At 43.4% G+C, this 26,437-nt stretch overlaps 1 protein-coding gene across 1 annotated transcript; it reads right to left on the minus strand.

Moving 5' to 3' along the window:
• Positions 1-49: 49 nt before the first annotated feature.
• LOC132893625 (epithelial cell-transforming sequence 2 oncogene-like) lies at positions 50-18,815 on the minus strand (the record flags this gene model as incomplete). The annotated part of the gene is given in 11 exon segments (XM_060932772.1): positions 50-177; positions 566-742; positions 868-952; positions 2,719-2,773; positions 5,822-5,832; positions 6,227-6,383; positions 6,461-6,534; positions 6,864-7,010; positions 7,225-7,342; positions 7,344-7,429; positions 18,699-18,815. Coding segments are annotated over 11 exon segments (1,155 nt in total), but the record flags the coding sequence as incomplete, so codon positions are not given.
• Positions 18,816-26,437: the final 7,622 nt, after the last annotated feature.

A 26,437-nucleotide genomic window follows, 5' to 3' on the forward strand; every position in this document is an offset into this window, starting at 1 on the left:
ATTGAGATGATATTCTCACCTAGATGAACTTGACACACCTCCAGCTGCTTTAACTGTGTTCGGCTGCATTTAAAGCACTACTTAAAGCACCCAGCCACCTCATCTTATCCTCCTTTTTGTCCGTGGCACAGATCCACTGGCCATTTGGGCTCTCTAGGAGGAAGGAATTCTGCATATCTGGGAATGGAAAATTAAAAAAAAAAAAAAAAAGGCTGATGAAAAGAGGCAATTTTCTCTTCATAACAATAAATAATACTTTGTAGAACTTCGTTCAACTCTTGAATCAGAGGCCTTGTGGAACCTACTGGCAAGATTTCCATCTTAGATGACCAAGTGAACAAACTATCTATGGTGTGTTGCATGTATCAGCATCTATGATATAAATTATTGGACACGATGCTTTTGCTAATTAAAATGATGTCCTTCATGCAGCATTTCATCATAATGACTGTCCAATTTTTCTTTTAACATCATCAAAGAACAAGAAAAATGTAAAAACTAGATCAAACTGAAATGAATATCAAAATGATGTGTCTGTACTTGGTTACATCTGAATTATACTCACACTTTGTGTCCACTATATCGGAGACACTGAGGCTGCGTAAGCTTACAGAGGTGAGGAATGTGCGAGATGTCTTTACTGCGACACTGAATGGCATGAGAGTCTGTCTTTTTTCAGTCAACACCACAACATCGTTAAACAGAAACAGTCCCAACTCCTTAACACATTCGTACATCCTGATAAGAAGAGATTTAGTTCACCTTTTCAACTGATTTTTTTTAGACCAACATGGTTGCTATACCAGAACAGAGAAGAAACTCAACACTGCCGTGCTTCTTGAGGATGTTGTGTGCTACCTGATCTGTGTACCTGAGTGATGTCTTCATTAAGGCAGCTCAGTAATGCCTTGTCCTGCACACTGATCAGATATCGGCCTTCCTCTTCTAGATTCTAACAGTCAATAGTTTTATTTCAGCATGTTTGTGTCAACGCACATTTGCTACATTTTCTTTGTATACACTTGTTTTAATTACAGAACAATCTAAAATGTACAGTGCCTTGCAAAAGTATTCATACCCCTTGAACTTTTTTCACATTTTTCCACCTTACAACCACGAACTTAAAAGTTTTTTATTGAGATTTTATGTGATAGACCAACACAGAGTAGCACATAATTGTGAAGTGAAACGAAAATGATAAATGGTCTTCAAAATTTTAAACAAATACAAATCTGAAAAATGTGGTGTGCATTAGTATTCAGCCCCCTGTACTCTGATACCTCTAAATACAATCCAGTGCAATTAATTGCCTTCAGAAGTCATCTAATTAGTTAATAGAGTCCTACTGTGTGTAATTTACTCTCAGCATAAAATACACTTGTTCTGTGAAGGCCTCAGTGGTTTGCTAGAGAACACTGAAGAACAAACAGCATCATGAAGACCAAAGAACTCACCACACAGGTCAGGGATAAAGTTCTGGAGAAGTTTAAATTAGGGTTAGGTTATAAAAAAAAATCCCAAGCTCTGAACATCTCAAGAAGCACTGTTCAATCCATCATTCAAAAATGGAAAAAGTATGGCACAACTGCAAATCTACCAAGACATGGCCATCCACCTAAACTGACAGAGCAAGCAAGGAGAGTCAGAGAAGCAGCCAAGAGGCCCATGATCACTCTGGAGGAGCTGCAGAAATCCACAGCTCAGGTGGGAGAATCTGTGCACAGGACAACTATAAGTTGTACACTCCACAAATCTGGCCTTTTTGGAAGAGTGACAAGAAGAAAGCCATTGCTGAAAGACAGGCATAAGAAATGCAGGGGACACAGCAAACATGTGGAAGAAGGTGCTTTGGTCCGATGAGACCAAAATTGAACTTTTTGGCCTAAATGCAAAGCGCGATGTGTGGCAGAAAACTAACACTGCTCATCACCCTGCACACACCATCCCCACTGTGAAACATGGTGGTGGCAGCATCATGCTATGGGGATGCTTTTCTTCAGCAGGGACAGGGAAGCTGATCAGAGTTGATGGGAAGATGGATGGAGCTAAATACAGGGCAATCCTGGAAGAAAACCTGTTGGAGGCTGCAAAAGACTTGAGACTGGGAAGGAAATTCGCCTTCCAGCAAGACAATGACCCTAAACATACAGTCAGAGCTACAATGGAATGGTTTAGATCAAAGAATATTCATGTGTTAGAATGGCCCAGTCAAAGTCCAGACCTAAATCCCATTGAGCATCTGTGGCAAGACTTGAAAATTGCTGTTCACAGACGCTCTCCATCCAATCTGGCTGAGCTTGAGCTATTTTGCAAAGAAGAATGGGCAAAAATTTCAGTGTCTAGATGTGCAAAGCTGGTAGAGACATACCACAAAAGACTTGCAGCTATAATTGCAGCAAAAGGTGGCTCTACAAAGTATTGACACAGTGGGGCTGAATACTAATGCACATCACATTTTTCAGATTTTTATTTGTTTAAAATTTTGAAGACCATTTATCATTTTCGTTTCACTTCACAATTATGTGCTACTCTGTGTTGGTCTATCACATAAAATCTCAATAAAAAACTTTTAAGTTTGTGGTTGTAAGGTGGAAAAATGTGAAAAAGTTCAAGGGGTATAAATACTTTTGCAAGGCACTGTATGTGAACTTTATTCATCCTGGAGAACCTGATCTCTGATCTTCATGAATAATGAATTATTATAATGGTGCAACTCACTGGGCAGCTCTGAATGATCTTCTGGACTTCCAGCATTTTCTCCTCCTGGTTTAAACTTTTTTCAACTGACACATGAGCAGTAAAGATTTTAGTAGATTTAATTCCCCCCCCCCCCCCCCCCCAAATGCCCACCCTGAAACAGAGTATTAAACATGCTTTGTGAATCTTGTGCTAATTTCTTGGTTGCATTTTCCAGCAACATGCAAAGTCATATTACTTAGAAGTCTGACATACTCTCACTGGCCACTTTATTAGGAAAACCCATCCATTTGCTGTTTTATACAGTTCTCTAATCAGCCAATCCCTTGACAGCAACAAACTGCTGTAGAACTTAATGTGCCCTTAGTGTGCATTGATTGGCCTGATGAGCTCATTCTCTACTGCTTCAGTCCACATATTGTGGACTGAATCATGTAATTTGACATTTTAATTGAGCTCTTGATTTAAAACTGCAACTCAACAGCCTTTTCCACAGAGTATAGGAGAGTGGAAGGTACTTTGTGCGTGTGGGTTCCCCCCGTTTCTGTAACTGCTCCAGGAACCTTAAGGCAGATTTCCACTACAGGAACCATGGCTGACTTTAAGCTGTAGTCAGAGGAACCTCTTCATGAGACCTGGTGAGATGTTACAGCATGAATTTGTTTTAACCATCTTCTCTTTAACAGGGTTTTCAGTTTGACAGTGTTTTCAGACCTATTTGTACTTGGAACAGAATGTATTTTTGATGGAGACTTAAACTCTTCTGTATATGGCTTTGGATAAAGGGTTCTGCCAAACACCACTTTATTAGGAACACCCATACATCCACCTGCTGTTTTATGCAGTTCTCTAATCAGCCAATCCTTTGACAGCAGCACAATGCATCAAATTGTGCAGATACAAATCAAGAGCTTCAGTTAATGTTCACTTCAAACATCAGAATGGGAAAAACTGATCTCCGTGACTTCCACTCTGGCATGGGTGTTAGTGCCAGATGGACTGATTTGAGTATTTCAGAAACTGCTGATCTCCTGGGGTTCTCACACAACAGTCTGCAGTTTACACAGAATGGTGAGAAAAACAAAAAACACTGAGTAGGCAACAGTTCTGTGGGTGGAAATGCCTTGTTGATTAGAGAAGTTAAGAGGAAAATGGCTAGATTGGTTTGAGCTGCCAGGAAGGATATAATAGTAACACAATCACTCTTCACAAATGTGGTGAGCAAAAAAGCATCTCCACATGCAACAGCAGAAGACCACGTTGGGTTCCATTCCTGCAGACAAGAACAGCCCATCCATCCACCCATTTTCTGCCGCTTATCTGGGGCGCGGTGGTAGCAACCTAAGCAGAGCAGCCCAGACTTCCCTCTCCCCGGCCACCTCCACCAGCTCTTCCGGGGGAATACTGAGGCATTCCCAGTACAGATAGAATCTCTCCAGTATGTCCTGGGTCTGCCCCGGGGTCTCCTCCCGGTGGGGCATGCACAGATGGGAGGCATCCGGGGGCATCCTAACAAGGTGCCCAAACCACCTCAACTGACTCCTTTCGATGTGGAGGAGCAGCAGTTCTACTCTGAGTCTCTCCCGAATGACCAAGCTTCTCACCCCGTCTCAAAGGGAGAGCCCAGCCACCCTGTGGAGAAAACTCATTTCAACCGCTTGTATCTGCGATCTCATTCTTTCGGTCACTACTGACAGCTTGTGACCATAGGTGAGAGTGGGAACGTAGATGGACCAGTAAATTGAAAGCCTTGCCTTTTGGCTCAGCTCTCTCTTTACCACAACAGACCAGTTTAGCATCCGCATCACTGTCTGTCCAACTCCCAATCCCCCCTACCCTCACTTGTGAACAAGACCCAGAGATACTTAAACTCCCCCCTGACCCTAAGTAGGCACTCCACCCATTTCTGGCTGAGCGCCATGGCCACGGATTTGGAGTTGCTGATCCTCATCCCAGCCGCTTCACACTCTGCTGCAAACCGTCCCAGCGCATGCTGTAGGTCACAGATTGATGAAGCCAACAGAACCACATAATTCGCAAAAAGCAGAGACGCCATCCTGATGCCACCAAACCGGACACCCTCCACCCCTTGGCTGCACCTAGAAATTCTGTCCATAAAAGTTATGAACAGAACTGGTGAAAATGGGCAGCCCTGGTGGAGTCCCACATGCACTGGGAACAAGTCTGACTTACTGCCAGCAATGTGAACCAAACTCCTGCTCCAGTCATACAGGGTACAAATGGCCCGCAGCAGTGGGCCTCGAACCCCATACTCCCAAAGCACCCCCCACAGGGCACCATGAGGGACACAGTCATAAGCTTTCTCCAGGTCCACAAAACACATGTAGACCGGTTGGGCAAACTCCCATGCACCCTCCAGTAGCCTTGCAAGGGTAAAGAGCTGGTCCAGTGTTCCACAACCAGGGCAAAAACCGCATTGTTCTTCCTGAATCTGAGGTTTGACTATCAACCGGACTCTCCTCTCCAGCACCCCAGTATAGGCTTTCTTGGGGAGGCTGAAAAGTGTGATCCCCTATAGTTGGAACACACCCTCTGGTCCCCTTTTTTAAAAAAGGGGACTACCACCCCAGTCTGCCAATCCAGAGGCACTGTCCCTGACCTCCATGCAATGTTGAAGAGGTGTGTCAGCCAAGACAACCCAACAACTTCCAGTGCCTTCAGGAACTCAGGATGAATCTCATCAACCCCCAGAACCCGGCCACCGAGGAACTTTTTAACCACTTCGGCAACCTCAGCCCCTGTGATAGGCGAGTCCTCCCAAGCACCCTCGGACTCTGCATCCTCCTCGGATGGCATGAAGGTGGGATTGAGGAGATCCTCGAAATATTCCTTCCACCACCAGACGATGTCCCCAGTTGAGGTCAACAGCACTCCATCCCCACTGTAAACAGTCAGGACAGAGCACTGCTTCCCCTTCCTGAGCCACCGGACAGTTTGCCAGAATTTCTTCAAGGCTGACCAAAAGTCGCTTTCCATGGCCTCACCGAACTCCTCCCACACCTGAGTTTTTGCTTCAGCGACCGCCAGACCCGTGTTCTGCTTGGCCCATCAGTATCTGTAAGCTGCCTCTGGAGACCCACAGACTAACCAAGCCCGATAGGACTCCTTCTTCAGCTTGGTGGCTGAAGCCAAGAATAGGAATCTTAGACTCAAGAACAAGTTCCTATTAAAGTGGCCAGTTAGTGTAAGAGTGCAGACTGCAAGCACTGGACTCAAATTTCCAGAATGCAAATCAGCTATATGATGCAGATCTGTTTCAGCAGAGTTACAGACGACAGAGCTGGACAGACTAGAGGACTAAAGCACTGCTGCATCAGTCTCTTTAGCTGGAGATGAACCAGTGACCAATCAAACAGCATTGTGGGCAACATAGGAAACCGTTAACCAAAGTGAAAATAGACCAACGTCAATGAAAGATTAATACACGAGTCCTTCAGGGTGGATATTTCCGGAGTGTTTAAAAGAAAGCTGTAGAGGTTCTGTGTGTATAGACAGATGTGTTCGTTACCTTGTTGATGAACTTCCTATAATTCCATAACGTGTATAAGGCAGAAGATATGTGTGTGTGATCAGGGTGTTCAGGTGGTGTGTGAAGCATCAGAGAGTGGAGCAGAGTCACATAGTCCTCCACCCTTATGGATGGACTTAGAAACAGCTCCTGAAGGCTGGACGCAGAATATGAACATGTTAAATCTGTAGTTGTGAGCTTTTTGGTTTTTGATTAGACTCATTCCAGCATTACCTTAACATCCTTGTAATGAGGGTCCTGTAATGTCTCTTTGGAAAGGCTCGAAATGCAGGAAGCATCTCGTTACACTGTAAATCAAGAAGTGATAATTAGCCAGAAGTGAGCTGGTAGTTGATTAGAAATTGGAAATCATGCAAATAATTTAAGAACCATGTCATGTTGGAAAGTGAAAAAAGGAAGTGGGTTGTTCTTCTGGAAGAGAACTGATTAAGCAGCTTAATTAAATATTAACTGGAGATGTTAGGACTATGTTTTTTTGGTGTGTTAAGTGATTTTATTTTCTCGCTCTATGACTGTAGGCTGGTTTTGCATTTGCCATGAACAGGACATTCAAGGCAGTTTTGCTTTACTAACCAAAGGACTTTTTATTAACCAAGGTCACAGAGCGCGTTTCTACCTTATCTATGGTCGTGATAGCAGCATAGTAGTTGTTGAAGAAATTGGTGTAAACCCGTAGCTTGGCACAGAATCAGACAAACACATTGCCTACACACTGCACGGGACTCCATTCCTTAGCTCTTTCTATAAGGTCCTGCAGAAAAACACTGACATGCACACATCAAATAAAAAAGAGCTTTATAAGAAAAAAAGGCATGAAGGATTAAACGAGACACAAGGTCAGTACTAATCTGTCTAAAACTTACACTTTTTTTTCCCCCCCATGTCAAAGTCACACATACCGTATCACATGCATATAAGACATTTTCTCATCCTCAGTACTACAGTATTACAAAGGTGGTGTTTTGTTTGTTTTTTTATTTATTGGCTTCCAGGATGTCCATCATGGGATTAAAGAGCATCACAAGATTAGCAGAGCTAATTATAGCTCAGCTGGAGTCCAGAGCTACTCGTAGTGGAATGCAGTAGACGCTGTGTAGCCTGTAGAAGATGCACGTAAGCTTTTTCACTGTTCAGCAGCTCCAGAAACACACCACTGCACTGGTATGCTTCACCCAACAAACTCTAAATACACACAGCAGAGAGAAACGTTAGCATGGGACTTATTTAAACCTGGACTAGAATCACTCATGTCGGGTGAGCTGCCATGCCGTAGCCATAGTCACCAATTCCCTGTTTCACTTTATGAGCCATCTTCTCCCTTCTGCTGTACAGCATTGAACACAAAAATCCCTGTACTCGATGCCATGTTCTATCTCTGCCCATTCTTCTGACTCCCTGTAATGGTATTGGATACATAGATGATACCGGATACCAAATACAGTGAAGTCACGACTGTGCTTTAAACCCGCGGCAGAACCAAAATTCTGTCTCTCTGGCGGTGGATCTCCACACGTGAAAGAGACATCATTGCATCTGTGCTAAAGAACAAAGAACAAGCTATTGATACCAGACCTTTAGCCAAAGTTCAATGTATTTGATCTTTGCATAGTTGTAATAATAACTGAACCGGTAAGTTACTGCAGCCCACGCAGTATTTTAAAGAGAAAAGGCGACCGGATCCCTTTTCCCTTTCACAATGTCGACGAACTACAAACAAGATTTCTTCCAGATCATCGGACAACCAACGGGACACCGAAGAGCTTCAGCTGATGAGCTGTAAAAGCAAAAGGAACAGAACTGTTTTCTCCCTGGACCTGTGTTCTGTGCTGTCTTCAGATAACAAACGGCGCACTTTCAGTCGCCAAGCAAGAGCGATCTCAAGTAAGGCTAGCATCTGGGCAATTGTTAGTCTTAGTTGTGGCTAGTTAATGTGAAGAGTGTTGTTTATTTGAATTCATTCATGGTTTAAATGTACGCATTTTGATTCACATGAAAGTCGGTCTTAGACCGCATGTTGTTTGATTTGCTTTGTTTACTATCTGTATTTAGTTAGATCGTGCATGCATTCTCTCTCTCTCTCTCTCTCTCTCTTTTTTTTAACTCCCTCCATCGCACTACACCCCTCAACATTGGGATTTCAGGAGTAGCTAAGGTTGAGTAGAAGTTTGGGTTTGAGACCTAGCACAAAGACTCGCGCATTACATTCACACACCATACCCATCTCACCCGTGCGCGCACACAGCCTCACTCCCCTCCTCCTTGTCGTGCACCTGCGCACGCCCTCTCTCCCTAGCTCCTCCTCATCTCGTTAGTGCGCAGCTGTGCACACTCACACACACCCTTACACACACACACACTCTTACACACACATTCTCACACAGACACACAAACACGTGAGTTCCCTCTCACATTTTAACATCCACTCGCCCCTACACTGTAAACTTGCATATAGCCTATTACTTCTGATCACCATTAGTGCCTTAGTTATCATCATATTCACTGCTGATCTCTTACTCTGTTTACTACTGGTTATTATTCCACTTACTACTGACTATTGCTCTATACATTACTGATTATTACCTGTATACATTGTATCACCATTTATATTGAATTATTCCTTGGCTGCTATTGTTGCTATATCTGATCAGTATTAGTTTGCTAATTCATGTCAGCTATTTCAATAAATGGTACCTTTGGAATAAACTGTCCTGTCTATTGCTACAACATTCACTGAGTGCCAACCTCTGCCAAACAAGTATTCTAATTGCCTTCGCCCATTTGGTTGTTATATGAATGTTATAAATGTAGAGTAAAAATATTACATTAGACCTACAGTTGGCATCTGATCAGGGCTCTGTCTCGCTGCTTGTGTTGCTTGACCTTAGTGCAGCATTTGATACCATTGATCATTCCATTCTTCTGGATAGACTAGAAAATGTTGTGGGAGTTAAGGGAACGGCCCTCTCCTGACTCAGCTCTTATTTAACTGATCGCTGTCAGTATGTTGATATAAATAGTGATATTTCTAGACGTACTGAGGTAAAGTTTGGTGTTCCACAAAGTTCTGTCTTGGGTCCACTGCTTTTTTTCTTTATATATGTTACCTCTAGGTGATATTATTCATAAACATTGTATTAGTTTCCACTGTTATGCTGATGACATACAGTTGTATGTTTCTGCAAAACCTGATGAGAGACACCAGCTTAAGAGAATTGAGGAATGTGTAAAGGGCATTAGACACTGGATGCTTATCAACTTCCTTCTGCTTAACTCTGACAAGACTGAAGTACTTGTATTAGGACCACATGCAGCTAGAAGTAAGTTTTCTGATTACATAGTAACTCTGGATGGCCTTTCTGTTTCTTCACGTGCAGCAGTAAAAGACCTCAGAGTGATTATTGACCCCAGTCTTTCATTCAAAACTCACATTGATAATGCTACCCGGATAGCTTTCTTTCATCTCAGAAATATTGCTAAGATAAGAAATTTAATGTCACTACATGACGCGGAAAAACTAGTTCATGCTTTCGTTACCTCCAGGTTGGATTATTGTAATGCCTTACTGTCTGGATGTTCCAATAAGTGCATAAATAAACTCCAGTTAGTTCAAAATGCAGCAGCAAGAGTCCTTACTAGAAATAGAAAATATGACCACGTCACCCCTGTCTTATCCACACTGCATTGGCTCCCAATCAAATTTCGTATTGATTATAAAATACTACTATTGACCTTTAAAGCACTGAATGGTCTCATGCCACAGTACCTGAGTGAACTTCTGCTCCTCTATGACCCGCCACGCCTACTTAGATCAAAAGGTGCAGGCTATCTGCTGGTACCTCGTATAGTGAAGGCGACATCAGGGGGCAGAGCCTTTTCTTACAAAGCCCCACAGTTATGGAACAACCTTCCAAGTAGTGTTCGGGAATCAGACACAGTCTCAGTGTTTAAGTCGAGGCTGAAAACACATCTGTTTAGTCAAGCCTTTTGTTAAAGGTCCCATGGCATGAAATTTTCACTACCTGAGGTTTTTTAACATTAAAATGAGTTCCTCTGACCTTCTTAAGTCACCCCAGTGGCTAGAAATGTCATAATGTGTAAACCAAACTATGCCCACCCTTTGTCAACATTTGAGAATGGCGCGTCAAAATGGCGCGTTGATAGGCTCTTCCCTTTACTACATCAGCAAGGGAGATGATCCCCACGCCCCCCCCTCTGGATTCCCACCCACTGTATGGATTGCCCGCCCAGCTCAAAAGTTGCCACCATAGATACGTCACTTCAATTTTGTAGTGAGGAGACACAACAACATGGCACCACCTAAGCGAGCGAAACATGGAAATTGCGCTGTACATGGATGTGACAACACAGAAAGGAGTCTGTTTTTACTGCCGACGGGAGAGCCCCTGAAGACGCAGTGGCTTAATTTTATTTACTCCAATAATACGCCGTCGAGTCTACCTAAGACGGTGTATGTTTGTCGGAAGCATTTTCCTGATGAATGTTTCCACAACTTGGGACAGTACAGGGCAGGTTTTGCACATCAACTGTCACTGAAGCCTGGGTCCGTACCAAGCATCCCTGCTGCATCAGCCACAAACACCGAACAAGTAAGTGTATAACTGTTAAGTCGTTTTGCCATGTTTTAAAATCGGTGCGTTAGCCTTGCAATGGCTACATTAGCTGTGCAGCTAACCACTTCCTGCAGTTAGCCAGGTACTCTGCGCTACAAAACCAAAAAGCATGCAGCATGCTCTGTTAAACTGAGTTTAGTCTGGAAATTGACTGTAACTTATGAGCTTATGTTTGACTATTGCTCCGCAATGCATGTCTTCTGTTGGATAAGCGATATGTTGCTGTAGTTGCTGCTTCTATCCTCTTTGGTTATGGAGTGCGTGTTCAAGCCTAGGGTATTATACGTTCATAAACTACCACTCCGAACACTCTCACTCTCTGTTCTCTGTGTCACGTTGAGTTTACGAAGCTTGGACTGTTGCTTGACCTGCCATTGCTACTGTTCACACACAGGTAGCATGCCCGCAGCTTGGTCAAGCCCCTCCCCCTCCCCCCATGGCCCGCCCCCACCCTCTACCCTTCCCCGCCTCCATGCTTCTCATTAGCAAAACTACGCACTGGGAAAAGGGCTGAAATGGGGCTTTCTCCCAGGAGGCTATATCTACGTGCCGAGGGTTCATTTCGAGAAAGGCTGCGGATATAACATCCAGAAACCTCCACGAGCCCGTTTAAAGCATCAACAAACCACCATGCCATGGGTCCTTTAATGGTGTTTATGAGGTAAAGGTGTAGATCTGGAGGGTCCTCAGACATAGAGTGTTTTGGTAAACTGGGATGTATGGATGCTGTCAGTCCCCACTCGCTTGCTCACTCGAGTTTGTTGACGGTATAGTGGCTGGCTGCTTTATGTCCCGGGGCTCCCTCATGCCTGTGTTACTTTCTGGCTGTCCCCTTTTAGTTATGCTGTCATAGTTAGTTGCCGGAGTCCCTGCTTGTACTCAGTGCAATATGTATACTGTTCCTACTTATTCAGGTGACATTGGGCATACCTAACAACCTGTGTTTTCTCTCTCTTCTCCCCCCCAAATCTGTCCCTCTGAGTTACATGTCGGTCCTGGGATCAAGATGCTGGCCTCTTCTGCTCCTCGGACCTGCCTGGTCCATCCTGGTGCCCTGTGTCTGGTTGGAGTCTCATCGCATCGCTCCTGTGGAGGGCAGCCCCATGTGGACAGTTGGGGGTCGTGCCTGGAGGACGCTCTGGACTCTTGCAGTGGCTGGAGACTGCAGTTGACTTGCTGACTTAGGGACTGTGGTTGTCGTGAACGGTTTTGCACTCAGGTTTCCATTGGTGGGGGGTTTATAGCATCAATGAAGCTGACTTTGTTAGGACTGTTAATGTTATAGTCATGTCTGTTGTTGCCCGGATGAGGATGGGTTCCCTTTTGAGTCTGGTTCCTCTCGAGGTTTCTTCCTCGTGTCGTCTGAGGGAGTTTTTCCTTGCCACCGTCACCACAGGCGTGCTCGTTGGGGATAGACTGGGGATAAAATTAGCTCATATTTTAAGTCGTTCAAATTCTGTAAAGCTGCTTTGCGACAATGTTTATTGTTAAAAGCGCTATACAAATAAACTTGACTTGACATTAGAGCTACAATACTCACTAAAACTATAGCAGCATCACCACTAAGTTACTCCATTGATTTTAATAGTTTATCTCTAAACTATTAGACACTTGAATTAATGATTAATGAATTTATGAGACTGATCCCTTTTTACATGAGACTGATTTGATAAGCCTATTGCACCTACACTCAGGTTTTTGAGATGCAGTTGAACTAGATTTTCTTCTGAAACCTGAAAACCCTGGTTAGTGATATTAGATTTTCTGGGTGTCTCACACAACAGGACGGGTAGTAATCAAAACACAGCTGAAGGTGGCCACTCAAAAGCTGGATCACGCTTATGATCATAAAAGGTTATACAGTATATATATTTTCATCTACACTCACCAGCCACTTTATTAGGAACACCCATACATACACCTGCTGTTTTATGCATTTCTCTAATCAGCCAATCCCTTGACAGCCGCACAATGCATAAAATCATGCAGATACAAATCAAGAGCTTCAGTTAATGTTCAATTCAAAACATCAGAAAAGGAAAAATTGTGATCTCTAGGACTTTCACTGTGGCATGGGTGTTGGTGCCAGATGGACTGGTTTGAGTATTTCATAAACTGCTGATCTTCTGGGGTTTTCACACACAATAGTCTCTAGAGTTTATACAGAATGGTGAAGGAAATAATCATAGTGCGCGCGCCGAAAAATACACCTAATTATTTATTATTGTCTACTTATCGAGCATTCACTAGGACTTCTCATCACTCAGTAGTACTAGTATAGTACTTTATCACACTATCACTCTTTCATCCACCTGTATCAGTTTTTGATTATAAATAAATTACAAACACATCATTTCAACAACACAATCGTTTTAATAACATTTTTTTTAGCTGAACAGTTGAAAACTAACTTTTCATTTTGGACATTCTGTCTGCTAAAATACTTTGGATACCAGCTGCGCACGTTGGCGCAAGATGGTTAAGCAGTGGGCTACGCGCACTATCTCGCATATTGTCTGTCGAGTAAAACACGGAAGGAATTCACTTCAGACATAATTCAGAGACAGGTCAGAACAAGTTATATGCAATGTATATTGAGGAAAACGTGTTGCTTTTGGTAAATTGACATTAGCAGGTGTGTTATGCTGAAAGTGCATTTTTTTTTTTCAGAGACAGTATATTTTTCTTTCCGGTATGGCCAAATCTTTTAGTGGTACGCCGGACCGGCCAGGACCGGCTTACTTTCACCCCGTCATCTTGTCAAATATGTATTGAGCTATTGTACCATCAAGGAAAATGGATTCAACCATCTAAACCATCTTTTCTGAAAGTATATTCCCAAGCAATGAATGGAACTATTCTGCCCTAGCGATGTATCAAAAAATAGACAGATAGCGAACGGTTTAGATTATGGATCTTTACTGAAGACTTCAAACTTATACAGATGTGTTCATCCTCGATTTCCATAAAACTAAAAGAAACAAATTAAGTATATCACTTAAACTGAATAGCACACAGGCGAAAACGCGAGCTAGGCTGACCTGCTACTAATCATAGACATATAAACATAGACACCGCCTTCTGCGTAGAATCATACGTCATCCTCGCCACCATATTGGATGTGGCAAAGTGGAGATTCTTCAACCGTCTCTGGTATAGCGTCTAGACAGTAGCTGAGAATAAAGATGCCTCATTCATGTGCTGCGTTTAACTGCAGGTTTACCGTCCAAACGAGATCACCTTTCACAGGTGAGACTGGAAAAATACTTTTCATTGTATTTGGTCATTATAACATAATTTTACGAACAGATTTTTCTGACTTTGTGGCTAATATGAAGTCTCGCGCATAATAGCCGCTCGGTGAAACCTGTCTCCAAACAACGAAGTATTTCCTTCGTAACTACGCTGATTGTTGTTAGTTGCTTAGCTAACTTTTCACATACTATGTAGGTTTCCCAAAAATAAAGACATGAAAAAGCAGTGGGAGACAGCTGTGCGACGGGAAGGGTTTTCTGCTACTCCGTCATCCATGCTCTGCAGTGAACACTTCAGAACGGAGGATTTTGACAGAACAGGTCAGACAGTCAGGATCAGAGAGGGAGCTGTTCCTTCATTCTTCAGTTTCCCAGCTCATCTCCACCGGGTAGGTGTATAGTTATAAGCAGTGAGAATTAGATAATACAGTGCCACACTATGATGAACGTTTTTGAACGTATGATGAATGTTTTTAACCTTTCTGAATGTGAAGGAATCAGTGATGTATTTTGTTTTGGTATGACGTTAGAACCTGGCCGAACTCAGTTTGGCAGTCATTCAGAATATTGACGGGCATTTCGCACACTATTTATAACCATCACATTAAAAGTTATATATGTTGTTTTGATGCCTGTTTGTTTCCCAATATATATACGTGTGTGTCTTAATGGGTGAATAAAAGGCATCGAGTTAAATATTATTGTAGAAAGGGGCTTTATGAAGTTCAGTCCATTTACTTGCATTGGTTTACGGGGAAGATTTGCCACATCCAATATGGCGGACACTCTGACGTATCCCAGCAACGGGCCACCAGCTCAATGCGGCGTCTATGTTTATACAACCCCGATTCCAAAAAAGCTGGGACAAAGTACAAATTGTAAATAAAAATGGAATGCAATAATTTACAAATCTCAAAAACTGATATTGTATTCACAATAGAACATAGACAACATATCAAATGTTGAAAGTGAGACATTTTGAAATTTTATGCCAAATATTGGCCCATTTGAAATTTCATGACAGCAACACATCTCAAAAAAGTTGGGACAGGGGCAATAAGAGGATGGAAAAGTTAAAGGTACAAAAAAGGAACAGCTGGAGGACCAAATTGCAACTCATTAGGTCAATTGGCAATAGGTCATTAACATGACTGGGTATAAAAAGAGCATCTTGGAGTGGCAGTGGCTCTCAGAAGTAAAGATGGGAAGAGGATCACCAATCCCCCTAATTCTGCACTGACAAATAGTGGAGCAATATCAGAAAGGAGTTCGACAGTGTAAAATTGCAAAGAGTTTGAGCATATCATCATCATCTACAGTGCATAATATCATCAAAAGATTCAGAGAATCTGGAAGAATCTCTGTGCGTAAGGGTCAAGGCCGGAAAACCATACTGGGTGCCCGTGATCTTCGGCCCCTTAGACGGCACTGCATCACATACAGGCATGCTTCTGTATTGGAAATCACAAAATGGGCTCAGGAATATTTCCAGAGAACATTATCTGTGAACACAATTCACCGTGCCATCCGCTGTTGCCAGCTAAAACTCTATAGTTCAAAGAAGAAGCCATATCTAAACATGATCCAGAAGCGCAGACGTCTTCTCTGGGCCAAGGCTCATTTAAAATGGACTGTGGCAAAGTGGAAAACTGTTCTGTGGTCAGACGAATCAAAATTTGAAGTTCTTTATGAAAATCAGGGACGCCGTGTCATTCGGACTAAAGAGGAGAAGGACGACCCGAGTTGTTATCAGTGCTCAGTTCAGAAGCCTGCATCTCTGATGCTATGGGGTTGCATTAGTGCATGTGGCATGGGCAGCTTACACATCTGGAAAGACACCATCAATGCTGAATGGTATATCCAGGTTCTAGAGCAACATATGTTCCCATCCAGATGACGTCTCTTTCAGGGAAGACCTTGCATTTTCCAACATGACAATGCCAAACCACATACTACATCAATTACAGCATCATGGCTGCGTAGAAGAAGGGTCCGGGTACTGAACTGGCCAGCCTGCAGTCCAGATCTTTCACCCATAGAAAACATTTGGCGCATCATAAAACGGAAGATACGACAAAAAAGGCCTAAGACAGTTGAGCAACTAGAATCCTACTTTAGACAAGAATGGGTTAACATTCCTATCCCTAAACTTGAGCAACTTGTCTCCTCAGTCCCCAGACGTTTACAGACTGTTGTAAAGAGAAAAGGGGATGTCTCACAGTGGTAAACATGGCCTTGTCCCAACTTTTTTGAGATGTGTTGTTGTCATGAAATTTAAAATCACCTAATTTTTCTCTTTAAATGATACATTTTCTCAGTTTAAACCAGGGCTTTTCAAAGTGTGGGGCGTGCCCCCCCTGGGGGGCGCCAGAGTTCTTCGGGGGGGGCGCAACGTGAGAGACAAAATGGATCGATTTTTAGTACTTAAAGCTACAGTGAGTGAGGAGACAAAGTCTGGGCCAAGCAAAAAAACAGAGCCTCCAGGATGTTGCGATTTGCAACTTCAGCGCAAATTCAACCAATCCCCGTGAATTCAGGGCGGTGTTGCAATTATATCCAATCACCGCAACTTTCCCGCAAATTTGACCAATCATTGGCGTCGTCTTGAGGTGACGTCGACAAACTACCTTCCGCCTTACTTCCGTGTGTTCAAGAGAAGCAGCATGCGCGCAGTGTTGCCAGATTGGGAGGTTTCAAGTGCATTTTGGCGGGTTTTGAACATATTTTGGACTGGAAAACGTCAGCAGTATCTGACAACACTGAAATTGTGTTATGTTTACAGTGAAGGACTGTGTGCACTTTTTTTTTTTACTTAATACAAGAAATTAATGGATGCCAACATTTTTGCCAAAATGGTATTTTATTTTCCATTGTTTAGGCAGCTTCAGCATCATACTGTGAGATTCTGTTCAAATTGTTTTTTTCTTCTATGAAGCCTGAGCCATTTATATTATTAGCTTATAATTATTGTTTAATTTAGTCTTCAGGAGAGACTGACTGTACACAGTACTAGTATTAATAGTTTTTTTCTTATATGAAAGCTGAGGCATTTATACTGTATTATATTTGAAGGTAACTTCATGTTGTGCTGTGAGGTTCTCTGCACTTTAACTTTTGAACCAACAGGTGCATTTGGATAAGTAAAGCCTATTTTTCTGCATTTTTGTAGTCCTGGTAATCTTTTATATTGGTAAAGTTGTTTATAGGACCATTTCTCAGTGTCTTTGTTTTTTTAATCAATAGTTTTTCAGTAATAACTTAATATTTAACATATCACTCAATTTTAATCACAAAAAGAGAAAATCGCAACAATTTCTCGCAACTTTCACTTCCTCCCGCAATGTAATCGCAACAAAAACCTAAAAAACACCGCAACTTTCATCGCAATTTTTTTTTGGAAAACCCCCGCAACATCAGACATTTTAGCCCGCAACAATCACAAAAAAGGCCCGTGGAATCCTGGGGGACTGGAAAAAGAAGGAAGTATTACCACGATTATTTAAAGTTTGGATTTTCATGGACTGGATCTGAAGATGCTCCACTGCCACAGTGTGTTGTCTGCCAAGAGGTGCTAGCTAACGATGCTATGAGATGTTTAAAATGTGTAAAACAAGATGTTTTAAAAAGCACAGATGTTTAAAATGTGAAAAAGAAAAAAATAATGTGTACAACAACCATTTTTTAAAAATACGAATGGAACATTAAGTATAGCAACAACAAAAATTGTGAGGGGGGGCGCGGTTGTTTATTTGCTCTCCGAGGGGGGGCTGACTCTCCCACACTTTGAAAACCCCTGGTTTAAACATTTGATATGTCATCTATGTTCTATTCTGAATAAAATATGGAATTTTGAAACTTCCACATCATTGCATTCCGTTTTTATTTACAATTTGTACTTTGTCCCAACTTTTTTGGAATCGGGGTTGTATGTCTATGCTACTAATGCTAACAAGACGTCTCTCTCTGGGTGAAACCATTTCAAAATTCCGGGGGTGGGGTGTAAAATAACGTAAATAACGGTAGGTAGAGATGAGATGAGGGCTTAGTATCGCTGTAGAATTTCAAAAATCTCATCTCATCTCATCTCATTATCTCTAGCCGCTTTATCCTGTTCTACAGGGTCGCAGGCAAGCTGCAGCCTATCCCAGCTGACTACGGGCGAAAGGCAGGGTACACCCTGGACAAGTCGCCAGGTCATCACAGGGCTGACACATGGACACAGACAACCATTCACACTCACATTCACACCTACAGTCAATTTAGAGTCACCAGTTAACCTAACCTGCATGTCTTTGGACTGTGGGGGAAACCGGAGCACCCGGAGGAAACCCACGCAGACACGGGGAGAACATGCAAACTCCACACAGAAAGGCCCTCGCCGGCCACGGGGCTTGAACCCGGACCTTCTTGCTGTGAGGCGACAGCGCTAACCACTACACCACCGTGCCACCAATTTCAAAAATGTGTTTTAATAAATAATTATTTTTAAAATGGGGGGCAACTAGGGTGGCAAGACGTATTTTTACAGTGGCAACTGCCACCTTTTACCACCCCTTAAAACCACGCCTGCTTGGAACGTCTTAACAACTGCTGAAGCAAGTGTTTCTGCTGCCCATCTGTCCATAGGTCAAACCAGTGGAGAATAAGAGTCGTTCTCTCCTGAAAAAGCTGTACACTTTCCCGTTATGTGCTTCAACTTCAGTCTAATATCCAGCTACGTTATTATTATTAATTATTTGTCGGTCTATTATTATTATTATTATTATTATCTGTCTCTCTATCTCCATGTCCCAACAGCTAGCTGCTGTGTCCGGGGATCAGGCCGTCGAGGCCCCTGCCTTCGACTGCCACCCAATCCACACTGCACCAGTCCCCTACTGCTACCTCTGTGGGTGGTGAACCCACAGGAGGTCGGGCCCACGTCACCTCTTTGGGCTGAGCCTGGCCGGGCCCCATGGGCAAAGGCCCGGCCACCAAGCGCTCGCATACGAGCCCCAACCCCGGGCCTGGCTCCAGGGTGGGGCCCCGGCTGCGCCATACTGGGCGACGTCACGGTCCTCGATTGTTTCTCCATAAGGGTTTTGGTGAACTGCTCTTGGTCTGGCCTGTCACCTAGGACCTGTCTGCCTTGGGAAACCCTGACAGGGGCATAATGCCCCCAACAACATAGCTCCTAGGATCATTCAAGCACACAAACCACTCCACCACAATAAGGTGGCAGTTCTAGGAGGGGCAGGATGGAGCGTGAGGGAAGGATGGAGCGTGAGATCGACAGGCGGATCGGTGCAGCCTCCGCAGTGATGCGGTCGCTTTACCGGTCCGTCATGGTGAAGAAGGAGCTGAGCCAAAAGGCGAAGCTCTCAATTTACTGGTCGATCTACGTTCCGACTCTCACCTATGGTCATGAGCTTTGGGTAATGACCGAAAGAACAAGATCGCGGATACAAGCGGCCGAAATGAGTTTCCTTCGCAGGGTGGCTGGGCACTCCCTTAGAGATAGGGTGAGAAGCACAGTCACTTGGGAGGAGCTCGGAGTAGAGCCGCTGCTCCTCCACATCGAGAGGAATCAGCTGAGGTGGCTCGGGCATCTTTTTCGGATGCCTCCTGGACGCCTCCCTGGGGAGGTGTTCCAGGCATGTCCCCCCGGGAGGAGGCCCCGGGGAAGACCCAGGACATGCTGGAAGGACTATGTCTCTCGGCTGGCCTGGGAACGCCTCAGTGTTCTTCCCGAGGAGCTGGCCAAGGTGTCTGGGGAAAGGGAAGTTTGGGCTTCCATGCTTAGACTGCTGCCTTCGCGACCCGGTCCCGGATAAAGCGGAAGAAGACGAGACAAGATGAGACGAGTCTCTCTATCTGTCTGTCTATTATTAATAATAAAAGACCCTCTGCTTCACGTCCTACGTCACTCTGTCAGAGTTTATTTCACTATAATGACTGACTCACTGCATATCATCCTTTACAAAACTGTCAACTGTCACTGCTGCAGTCTCTCAAGCTCTCTCTCCTCTATCAGCCTGTCTTACTCACTCTACTTTTATTTATTTTATCTCTCTCTCATAAGTCTGTCTATCCATATATCTGTCTGTCTATCGGTCTGTCTATCTAGAATCAGAACGTTCAGGAAAAGCAAACCTAGTTATTATTATTATTATTATTATTAATCTGTCCCCTACCTGCTGGTTGTAAGGTTTGTGTGTAGTAGTGTGTAGAACAGGGGGACTGAGTCAGCAGTGGGTGTGTGAGAACTACCAGCTGATGGACACTGGACATGGAACTGGACCTGGAACTCCAGCACTGTGGTTTGTTATAATCCGTCATTTCACTCACTAACGAGGGGTATCCCCATTCTCATTATCTCTAGCCACTTTATCCTGTTCTACAGGGTCGCAGGCAAGCTGGAGCCTATCCCAGCTGACTACGGGCGAAAGGCGGGGTACACCCTGGACAAGTCGCCAGGTCATCACAGGGCTGACACATAGACACAGACAACCATTCACACTTACTGTCAATTTAGAGTCACCAGTTAACCTAACCTACATGTCTTTGGACTGTGGGGGAAACCGGAGCACCCAGAGGAAACCCACACGAACACGGGGAGAACATGCAAACTCTGCACGGAAAGGCCCTTGCCGGCCACAGGGCTTGAACCCGGACCTTCTTGCTGTGAGGCAACAGTGTTAACCACTACACCACCGTGCCGCACGAGGGGTATCTGCAAACTTCTTTATCTTCTTTGTGGTGTAAATAATCAACCCCAGCTGAACTCTGCTGCCATTTAAATGCGATTCCTGTGTTTGGTTGTAGTTGGGTGACGACCTCTGTGTCCTCGCGCACTTTACAAAGCCGTTTCCTCAGAAACAGAGCAACAAAAAGAATCACTCAGGAAAGAGCCGGTTCTTTACTCGGGAGTCGGTTCTTATCGACTCAGCGTTTAAACTGATGCTTCGTGACTTCTGTAGCCTTGAAAATACATTTAGGTTTGTATAAAGGCAAGAGATGAAAGATGGGCCACGACTCTAGAAAATACCACTGAAATTCAGTGAGTCAGCTTCACCAACGTCGACTCACCAATAAGAGCCAACTCTTTCAGCTGTTTCTCTCATGGCATTTTTAAACAATCAGAAGTTGTGGGTTGTATAAAGGGGGCAGAGCCCCATATTTTGACTCAACCACTTATGCCGCTTTTCCACTACAAACGCGGCTGAGTCGGGCTGAGCCGTGCCGTGCTGAGTCGAGCTGAGCGGGGCTGTTGGAGTTGCATTTCGACTACAACCGCGCTGAACCGTGCTGGCTGGAAGTGGGTGGACACATTGGGTGGAGTTAGCGAAAGTGGGTGGACGTCACGTGATGTCGTTAAGCAGCGCAAACAGTGACATCAGTGAGCTTTTAAGCGGTAGTCTCACGACCCAAATAGTAAACAATAAACATGGAGGACATGGAGTCGTTAGTGTTGCTGGTCTTGGTGCTGTGGCTTGTTGTCACCAACAACGCCAACAGATACTGGCAAGAGCGTATAGATGAGGCGAGGCGCATAAGGCTTCAGAAATTCTCGTAATTCGTAATTATTCTTCTTCCGGGTTTGCGGTGTTTACAGATCCCAGCGTGCTCGCGGGGCGTGTGTGGGCATGTGAGGACACTCCTCCTCACCAATCAGTGCACAGGGGAGTGTCTGCTCACGCCCCCAGCCTCACTCGGCTCACTTTGGCTCGCTTCAGCCCCACTCCAAAACGGTGCGAGTTTTAGGGGCTAAGTAGGGCTGAAGCGAGCTGAGTCGTGCTGTGTTTTGGTAGTCGAAACGCGAGCCGTGTCGGGCTGAAGTGAGCTGAAGCGAGCTGAAGTGAGCTGAAAAAGGGTAGTGGAAAAGGGCCATTTGGCTCACTTCAGCCCCACTCCAAAACGGTGCGAGTTTTAGGGGCTAAGCAGGGCTGAAGCGAGCTGAGTCGTGCTGTTTTTTGGTAGTCGAAACGCGAGCCATGTCGGGCTGAAGTGAGCTGAAGTGAGCTGAAAAAGGGTAGTGGAAAAGGGCCATTAGTTAGTCTGCATTTAGTGAAAAACTATAGATTTGATGGTCACAACATGTTTACTACAGTAATTATGATAGTAAGGAATGATGTCCCGGGGATAGGGGTAGGAGTCAGATGGGGTGTTTTACCCCACAGGCTATGACCCCAACAAAGATATATCATTCTTAAAATATACAGTAACCTTGTTGTTATTCTGACTGCTGAAAATTAGTACAATATACCTGAAATTTGTTCTTCTTGAAATACTTCACCAACACAAGGTGAAGTATGGATGAATGTTATCAATGTAGCCCACAACAACATTAAAACTGTAACTTGACTCCATCTGTTCATTATTTGGGGGAAACGTGTGTGTGTGTGTGGTGTCTTACCCCAGCAGAGCTTTTACCCTACTCTACACTATATCATATTCAGAAGAAGTATGGTTTATTAGTGGGCTTGCTCAAGCACGCTTGCACTATTGTTCTTCTTAAGTTTACTTATTCTGCCTTATTCCGACACGTTTTTTGGATCCACTCCTCCTCCTAGGGCATTCGAGATAGAGACACCATTCCAACTCTGAGACGTCTGGCCCGAAGTGGTGTAGTGTGCTTGTATACAGCTTTTGGATCAACGCGCCCATTCTCTTGTTCTTGGTGTTTTTCTTTTGTTTTTTTTCCCATAGAGAATGAATAGGGATCATGAATCGAATCGTCCTACTCAGACACGCTCCATCGCAGATGCACCAAACCTCATGTGATACTTCAGGCCAACTCCCCCGACACATACATGCAATCGGTTCTGACCCGCACTCATATTTTTCCTTTCTTTTTGCTCATCCCTTTTTCCTCCATAGGCTTGCATTGATTTTTGGCCCCATTGAAAATGAATGGTGTTTCAGGAGAAAAACTTTCACTCTCCATCAATTTTTTTTAACCAAGTGACCAAACTTCAAGAAACTTCACTTGATGCCAAGTCCCCGCACAGATCCATCCCCTCATCTGAGACCTGCACTTGTCTTTTCCTTGGTTTTCACGCATCTCTTTTTACCTCCATAGGCTTCCATTGATTTTTGGCCCCATTCAAATGAATGGAGTTTTGCTCAGTAACACTTCACCACACATCCACCAAACTTCATATGGCACCTCAGGCCAAATCACCCATCACACACATGATATCGGTTCTGACCCACACTCATCTTTGTCTTGCCTTTCATCCGTCCATTTTTTCTCCATTTTGCCGCTAATCAATGGAAGCTTGACTGAGTCATTCCTCCCTTCCCCCATAGGTGATGATGCATTTGGCAAGGATCTGCTCATTTGAGACTTTGACAGCAAATCAACTTCAACTCAATGGCCACTTTATTAGGAATACTTACACGCACACACGATAGCAATTAGCATATAAGCATTCACATGTTACCATGCTAGCTGTTAGCATGTTACCCATTACGATATCATGCCTGCTGTTAGCTCGCGAGTTGTTAGCATGTTCACCATTAGCATGTTATCATGAGAGCTGTTAACATGTTAGGATTAGCATGGTAGCATGCAGAGTTCGTATGTTTGCTGTTAGCGAGTTCACCTGAGCATGTTAGCATGCTAACTGTTAGCATGTTAGCATGTCACCCTCAGCACGTTAGCATGCTAAAAGTTAACATACTAGCCATTAGCATGTTAGCCTGTTAGCTGTTAGCATGATAGCTGTCAGCATATTAGCCTTAAAGTGTTAGAATTTTAACAAATAGCATGTTAATCATTAGCATGTTAGAATGCTAGCTGTTAGCATGTTATATATTAGCATGTTATCTATTTGCATGTTAGTATGCTGTTAGCATGTTAGTATGTTAACTGTTAGCATGCTAGTGGTTAGCATGTTGGCATTAGCATGTTGGCATGCTAGCTTTTAGCATGCTAGCATGATAGCTGTTCTGCTACAGCTCAGCAAGCACACTTTGCATTTTCTCTGCAGAAATGCAGTCTAGTTCTGACAGTACTTTCTTCTTCTTCAGTTACATGTGTCAAACATTGTTTATTTGTAAAGCAATGAAAAAAAATCATTCACTGCATAAATGAATCAAGTTTCAATAACAGGATTTACTGTTATAATGAGCCCCACTCTTCTGGGAAGGCTTTCTGCTAGATTTTAGGGTGTGGCTCTGAGGGTGTCTTTGTGCTCATTCAATTCAACTACAAAAGCCCAATAACACCATTACTTGGACCCAAATGGAATGGGGTGCTAGTGGAATGATTCAAAACCTGTCACTTGTCTTATCATGTGGAAGGAAGACAAGAGAAAGACAGCTCATCTTGATCCATCAATCATTAAAGACAAGAATGAGGGTTTGTACAGTGGTGCTTGAAAGTTTGTGAACCCTTGAGAATTTTCTATATTTCTGCATAAATATGACCTAAAACATCATCAGATTTTCACACAAGTCCTAAAAGTAGATAAAGAGAACCAAGTTAAACAAATGAGACAAAAATATTATTCTTAGTCATTTATTTATTGAGGAAAATGATCCAATATTACATATCTGTGAGTGGCAAAAGTATGTGAACCTTTGCTTTCAGTATCTGGTGTGACCCCCTTGTGCAGCAATAACTGCAACTAAACATTTCCAGTAACTGTTGATCAGTCCTGCACACCGGCTTGGAGGAATTTTAGTCCATTCCTCCATACAGAACAGCTTCAACTCTGGGATGTGGGTGGGTTTCCTCACATGAACTGCTCGCTTCAGGTCCTTCCACAACATTTCCATTGGATTAAGGTCAGGACTTTGACTTGGCCATTCCAAAACATTAGCTTTATTCTTCTTTAACCATTCTTTGGTAGAATGACTCGTGTGCTTAAGGTCGTTGTCTTGCTGCATGACCCACCTTCTCTTGAGATTCAGTTCATGGACAGATGTCCTGACATTTTCCTTTAGAATTCACTGGTATAATTCAGAATTCATTGCTCCATCAATGATGGCAAGCCATCCTGGCCCAGATGCAGCAAAACAGGCCCAAACCATGATACTACCACCACCATGTTTCACACATGGGATAAGGTTCTTATGCTGGAATGCAGCATTTTCCTTTCTCCAAACATAACGCTTCTCATTTAAACCAAAAAGTTCTATTTTGGTCTCATCCATCCACAAAACATTTTCCAATAGCCTTTTGGCTTCTCCACATGATCTTTAGCAAACTGCAGACGAGCAGCAATGTTCTTTTTGGAGAGCAGTCGCTTTCTCCTTGCAACCCTGCCATGCACACCATTGTTGTTCAGTGTTCTCCTGATGGTGGACTCATGAACATTAACATTAGCCAATGTGAGAGACGCCTTCAGTTGCTGAGAAGTTACCCTGGGGTCCTTTGTGACCTTGCTGACTATTACATGCCTTGCGCTTGGAGTGATCTTTGTTGGTCGACCACTCCTGGGGAGGGTAACAATGGTCTTGAATTGCGTCCATTTGTACACAATGTGTCTGACTGTGGATTGGTGGAGTCCAAACTCTTTAGAGATGGTTTTGTAACCTTCTCCAGCCTGATGAGCATCAACAATGCTTTTTCTGAGGTCCTCAGGAATCTCCTTTGTTCATGCCATGATACACTTCCACAAACATGTGTTGTGAAGATCAGACTTTGATAGATCCCTGTTCTTTAAATAAAACAGGGTGCCCACTCACACCTGATTGTCATCCCATTGATTGAAAACATCTGACTTTAATTTCACCTTCAAATTAACTGCTAATCCTAGAGGTTCACATACTTTTGCCACTAACAGATATGTAATATTGGATCATTTTCCTCAATAAATAAATGACCAAGTATAATATTTTTGTCTCATTTGTTTAACTGGGTTCTCTTTATCTACTTTTAGGACTTGTGTGAAAATCTGATGACGTTTTAGGTCATATTTATGCAGAAATATAGAAAATTCTAAAGGGTTCACAAACTTTCAAGCACCACTGTATAACCTTAACCCATGCACTGGAAAAAAAACTGTCTAGTTAAATTTAGACCATCTACAGCAGATGCACTTATTGTTTATGAAGAAGACACCTTTCAGAATTGATCATGTCCTCATTTTGTGCAAATGAAGGCTGAACATCAGTGCAGGAGAGACATCACCCCCACCCATGATGTTTACTCTGACAATATTGACCACCGCTTTTTGTACACAGTGTAACTCCTGTCATAAGAGTGTCTCACTGTTGGAAGTAAATAAAATGTGGCATCTTTTTGTGCCTTAATAATAATCAACAAGGCTTTATGCTTGTGGCAAAGCAGCTATAAAAATAGACATCTGCAATCA

The sequence above is a fragment of the Neoarius graeffei genome, chromosome 11, assembly GCF_027579695.1.
Source record: "Neoarius graeffei isolate fNeoGra1 chromosome 11, fNeoGra1.pri, whole genome shotgun sequence".
NCBI classification, from domain to species: Eukaryota; Metazoa; Chordata; class Actinopteri; order Siluriformes; family Ariidae; genus Neoarius; species Neoarius graeffei.